Source organism: Periophthalmus magnuspinnatus, chromosome 15 (genome assembly GCF_009829125.3).
Source record: "Periophthalmus magnuspinnatus isolate fPerMag1 chromosome 15, fPerMag1.2.pri, whole genome shotgun sequence".
Lineage (NCBI taxonomy): Eukaryota > Metazoa > Chordata > Actinopteri > Gobiiformes > Gobiidae > Periophthalmus > Periophthalmus magnuspinnatus.
In genome coordinates this window covers 15784209-15790208 of record NC_047140.1, presented here as the reverse complement: position 1 = coordinate 15790208, position 6000 = coordinate 15784209, and the positions used below count along the sequence as shown (strand labels likewise).

At 41.9% G+C, this 6000-nt stretch overlaps 1 protein-coding gene across 1 annotated transcript; it reads left to right on the top strand.

Annotated features, from left to right (window-relative positions):
- Positions 1–482: 482 nt before the first annotated feature.
- Positions 483–3673, top strand: LOC117382605 (kynurenine 3-monooxygenase). The gene is made up of 6 exons (XM_033979816.2): positions 483–624; positions 1321–1378; positions 1450–1532; positions 2504–2605; positions 2785–2844; positions 2979–3673. The coding sequence occupies exons 1-6, from the start codon at positions 520–522 to the stop codon at positions 3123–3125; spliced, it is 555 nt and encodes a 184-aa protein (XP_033835707.1). The 5' UTR covers positions 483–519; the 3' UTR covers positions 3126–3673.
- The last annotated feature ends 2327 nt before the right edge of the window (positions 3674–6000 follow it).

The following is a 6000-nucleotide window of genomic DNA, read 5'->3' as shown; positions in this document are numbered from 1 at the left end:
AGTCTAAATATGCAGGGTTTGTGTGTTAAACATTTTGAAAGAAAACTCCATGTATGTTTGTGATGAGGAAACAACATCCCAACATAGAAACATATATAAACTAGCAGCTGTTTTTTTTGCTTAAAGTGAACATAATATGCAAAAATTAACTTTTCAGACTAGGTCACACACATAGGGTTCAAAAATGTCATGTGGTCATATTTCAACACTAAAAACAAATAAATCCAAATCTTCAATGGAAATACGTAAATAATGATCTATGCTTGTAATAGTTTAGATGCTAAATACTTGAAAAAAAAACACACTTTAAACTGACTCACTCCTTAGTGCCCCAGAAGAGAAAAGTAAATGCGTTAAATATCTGTTCATAGGATTGATTACTCTTAGACACACTGTGAAAAAATATTGTCAGTAATGTTGCAAAATGTTCATGTTTTATCCGATATACAATATAAAATGTGTGGTCTTTTTTGTAGTGAAGCTCTGAAGCGTGATTACTTCCGTCTCCCTGCTCAGGCCATGGTTTCGGTGAAGTGCTCTCCGTATCACATCGCAGATAAATGTGTTCTTATGGGAGACGCTGCACATGCCGTGGTCCCATTCTACGGGCAGGGCATGAATGCAGTGAGTACAAGGACAAGAAGGACCAAACTCAAAGCAAAAATGTATCTGATGTAGACTTTACTATTTTAAATTCTATACACCTTTTTGGGTTTGTGATGTCCAGGTTGTAATTGATGGTAAAACTTTACAATACAACTATACAACAACTATATTATTTACATTCGAGTCATGCAATCTTTACACACTTATTTTTAAGACACCATATTGCTGATCAATCACCACTGGCATACGCTAATTGCTCTGTACTTACTTCATTCTTCAATTTTATTTTCTAAATCAATGCTACACATAGGATTCGGCAGCCCTGTGTTGTCTTTTGGTACAAATGAAAAAAAAAGTGCTACTTGCTAGTGTGATCTACAGCTATCCGTAGGAGGGGCCGGCAGCTCTACGGCTCTTTGTTGTGATTTACGGTGACATCAGCTCCCATTGGGCACCGCAGTTTTGTGACACGGAAGTCAGCAGACGTGTTTCTTTTATTAAATAATTTTAGATTAATATTGCGATTTAAAATGTCCAATTTATAATTTCATAATCCATGAACGTCATAGATGATAAGTATATACAGCAGCAGACACAAGCACAATCAGTCTTCTTTAAGGGTAATTAATGTGTAGCTATTATTGTGATAAAATATTGCAGTTGGTCATTCATCATTAATAATATTTTTAACCTGAATTCTATTGTTCTCCACAGGGCTTCGAGGACTGCATTGTGTTTGATGAAATTATGGACCAGTTTAACAATGATTTCAGTATGTTTGTCAAATGTGCTGCAGTTTAAAGACTTAAATGATTTTAAACTGTTGAATTTCTGTTTTTAAAGGTGCAGTTCTTTCAGAGTACACCAGAGTAAGAGTTCCAGATGATCACGCCATCGCAGACCTGGCCATGTACAACTACATTGAGGTACTACGAAGGATGTTTTTGTTATACTAGTCTAGAAATGTAAGGCTTTTTTATGCATTATGTAAAATTATAAATCATTGTGAAGTTGATCAAAGGGTACAGATGTTGGCCTCTTATCAGTTGGGGGTTTGGTCCTTGCATTCAGTACTTAAAAGTCCTATATTAGGCATTATTCGAGATTTTAAAAGTAAGGTTGGACACCTACATAGATACTAGTTATGACATTAGTTAGCTGCATAGATTGAACTCTGAAATTAACGCATGTTGAGGTCTTGTGAATGTGCATGGACTTTAAAAACATGGAGAAGACTGATGACGTACAGACTAATTACATTTTGTAGAATGGAGTGAATGGCTGATACACTTTAAACAGGTATACAAATCAAATGCTATTTAAATCACATGCATTGTTATTATTGTTAAATGGGTAAGCTTTTTAACAAATATATAGCTAAACCATTGATTGTATGTATTTATAGCCTTCTCTATAGAGCTGGAGCTAGTACCCATTAAAGTTAATTGACCCAGTTCCACACTATGTAATTATAATCCCCAGCTCTCCCCTCAAATAGCCTAATACAGGAGAACTGACAGGCTGCCCATTAGAATCACATCAACACAATTTCAGTAATCATCACAGATGCTAATGCTAACGCTAACGACCTCCAATCTTAATTAATCCGTATGACACATGGAGCAAAGACTGATAGGAATGTAACTTGCTCACACTGTGGATTAAACAGATGTAGGCTAGGGATGTAATGAGGTATAGGAGTCTATAGGGACGTTCTGCTTTTTTTCAAAAGTCTCACATAATGATTGTGAACCATCAAACATAGTTAATAGTAGCAGTAATAATAGTCCTAAAAAAAATTCCTAAAAAAGTGTAGGGCATTGACATTTGAATATTGTATCTGTACACAAGATGCATATGTGTCAATGTGTGTGTGTGTGTGTTTTTTTCCTTTCAGATGAGAGCTCATGTCAACTCCAAGTGGTTCCTTTTCAGAAAATATGTGGATAACTTCCTGCACTTCCTCATGCCCCGAACCATAGTCCCACTCTATACAATGGTACGCATACACTAAAGGACTAAACCCAGGACTAAACCAGGTCTAAAACAGGTCTAAACCCAGGACTCAGTTGTCTCAGTAATCAAAATACTGTACTTATTTTAAGTTTATTCTAATAAAGGGGTTACTGTATGTTGTTTATAATAAATCTAATTAATGTGTTCACTCTACCTATACAGGTGACATTCACAAGGACAAGATACCATCAAGCTGTGGAACGCTGGCAATGGCAAAACAAAGTATGACATTTTTACTACGCGTAATCCAAAAAATGATTTTCAATAACTATATTCAATGATATTTAAAAAATACTTGGGTACTGTATAGCCTCTTGAAATTCAAAATACATTGTAGTTTTTTATTTTGCTTTCAGGTAATAAACCGTGGCCTCCTTTTCTGTAGTTCTGGTGCAGTCTTGGGGGGATCTTACCTGCTCTTTAAAAACCCTCCAAACATCGATAAAATCCACATTGGCATCGAGAAAATGTGGAACAGACTCCTCTCCATCAGGACCTCCTGAAATCTGGCAGCCATTTTGTGAACCATGATTTTAATTAGAGCTTAATCATACATCCATCCATTTTCTTCCGCTTATCCAGGGCCGGGTCGCGGGGGCAGCAGTCTAAGCAGGGACTCCCAGACTTTCCTCACACATCCTCCAGCTCCTCCGATGGGACCAATGTTCCCTCTAATTTTTCACGAGTCTGAGCAAACACACAAACTCCCTGAGCGTCCCATGGACGACTGTGAGCGACATCAGACGTGCGCACTGTGGTCATGCTGCATCGCATCCATCCAAGTTAAATAGTTTATTAAAAGAATCAAATTACCGCATTTACATTTCTGCTATAAGACTTTTAATTAAGTGCTTTAGCCACTTATACAATGAAAATGACAAAAATTTTGCTCATGACCTGTGCAGTATATTAATGCTATTGGAAGTATAAATATTTAATTTTAACTATGGCAAAACATGAGCTTCCAACCAAACCAAGACAACTGTAAACTCCAATGTTGAAAACACACTTAACATTTTTATGATAAAGCTCTGACTTGTATTATGAGTATAAGCCATTGTGTGAAGCTTTTGCTGTGACTGAGTGAGATTGTCCTACTGTGTCTGGGAGACAGTCCGTTAACTCTTTTTCAGTATATGACACGATCATTTGATTTTTACAACTCATAAACTAGAGACAGTATCAATGACCAAAACACACTGAGAGGAATCTGTATCTGCACAGCTGCTCTATTACTGTACATTTACATAACAAAACACAATATATAATGTGTATTTGTACATAAAATATAGTCAAAACGAGTGGTATGGGTCAAAATAAATATATATTTACAAACCACACACTGCAAACAGTGAACAAACACACACTGGAGACTGAAAACACACTGTACATGTGACAGTGTGACAGTCATTCTGCTACAGTGGCTCAGTGGTTAGAGGTTGGAGGATCGAGTCCCGCACGGACCAACTTCTGTCATTGTGTCCTTAGGCAAGACACTTCGCCCAAGTGGTGTGTGCGTGATGATTGGTGGTGGTCGGGGGGGCCCAGATTGGCATTAGCTAATGCTAATGATTACACATAATACACATTTGACCCACAGTTACATCAATAGCAGAATAAACCACGCTTACCGATCAGGAACAGCATCCAGTCCATCAAATCATAAGGTCCTCTGCTCCTGAGTCCACCATAAGATCGTCACTCGGTTCTACGAACCGCTCCGGGTCCGAGATGCCTCTAGTTTCACTTGTACAAACATCCACAGTGTCCTCGGTCACGTACTTCCTTTGTTTTTTCCGTTTCGTCATGTTTAAAATGCAAAACTGCTACAAAACAGTGCCTAACAGTGCGCCCGAGGGCGGGCCGTCGGAACGTTAAGGGGTTAAACACTTAGCATCATTAGCGAGTCTTCACTCCACATCGGCTAAAACTCTGATAGCGGCGCATGAGGACGCCTGTCAATGACGTTGATAAGATGCGCAAATACGTATCTGAATCACATAATTGGCTGGAGCAGCTCGTCCCCCGGTCACACTCACTGACTCACATAAAAAAATAGTGCAGAATTAATTGTTTGTGTTTATTTTATTTTCAACTCCGGTTAGATTTTTTTGTGCGCAACGCAGATTTTCTGTGCGTGGAGACCGTGTCAGCAGTGTGCAATTGCGCACGCACACAGCTTAGAGGGAACAGTGGATGGGACCCCAAGGCGTTCCCAGGCCAGCCGAGAGACACAGTCCCTCCAGCGTGTCCTGGGTCTTCCCTGGGGCCTCCTCCCAGTGGGACATGCCCGGAACACCTCCCTAGGGAGGCTTCCAGGAAGCATTCTGAGCAGATGCCTGAGCCACCTCAACTGGTTCCTCTCAACATGTAGGAGCAGCGGCTCTACTCCGAGCTCCTCCCGTTTGACCAAGCTCCTCACCCTATCCCTAAGGGTGCGCCCAGCCACCCTACAAAGGAAACCCATTTTGGCCACGATCTTGTCCTTTCGGACATTATTCAAAGTTCATGACCATAGGTGAGGGTAGGAACGTAGATTGATCGGTAAATCGAGAGCTTTGCCTTTAGACTCAGCTCCTTCTTTACCACAACGGACCGATACAGCGACCGCATCACTGCAGACGCTGCACCGATCCGCCTGTAAATCTCGCGCTCCATCCATCCCTCACTCGTGAATAAGACCCCGAGATACTTGAACTCCTCCACTTGAGGCAGAGACTCACCACCCACCCAGAGAGAGCAAACCACCTTTTTCCGGTTGAGAACCATGACCTCGGATTTGGAGGAGCTGATTCTCATCCCAGCCGCTTCATACTCGGCTGCAAACCGCCCCAGTGCCTGCTGCAGGTCCTGGCTCAATGAAGCCATCAGGACAACACCATCTGCAAACAGCAGACATGGGATCCTGTGGTTCCCAAACCAGGCCCCCTCCGGCCCCTGGCTGCGCCTAGAAATTCTGTCCATAAATATAATGAACAGAACCGGTGACAAAGGACAGCCCTGGCGGAGTCCAACATGCACCGGGAACAGTTCTGACTTACTGCCGGCAATGTGAACACAGCTCCTGCTCCGGTCATACAGGGACCAGACAGCCCTTAGTATAGGGCCCCGGACCCCATACTCCCGGAGCACCCCCCAAACACCTCGACACCTCGAGGGACACGGTCGAATGCCTTCTCCAGATCCACAAAACACATGTGGACTGGTTGGGCAAACTCCCATGAACCCTCGAGGACCGATGGAGAGTATAGAGTTGGTCCAGTGTTCCGCGACTGGGACGAAAACCACTCTCCCCGAACTCCTCCCAACCGTGAGCTTTTGCCTCTGTGACTGCACGGCCCGCCGGTACTCATCAGCTGCCTCAGGAGCTCGATAGGA

Excerpts from the sequence above, each read along its gene's own strand:
- LOC117382605 (XM_033979816.2), top strand. The coding sequence starts at position 520 with ATGGTTTCGGTGAAGTGCTCTCCGTATCACATCGCAGATAAATGTGTT. Across the intron at positions 1,379-1,449 it reads CCAGTTTAACAATGATTTCA|GTGCAGTTCTTTCAGAGTAC; the intron begins GTATGTTTGTCA and ends CTGTTTTTAAAG. Across the intron at positions 1,533-2,503 it reads CCATGTACAACTACATTGAG|ATGAGAGCTCATGTCAACTC; the intron begins GTACTACGAAGG and ends TTTTCCTTTCAG.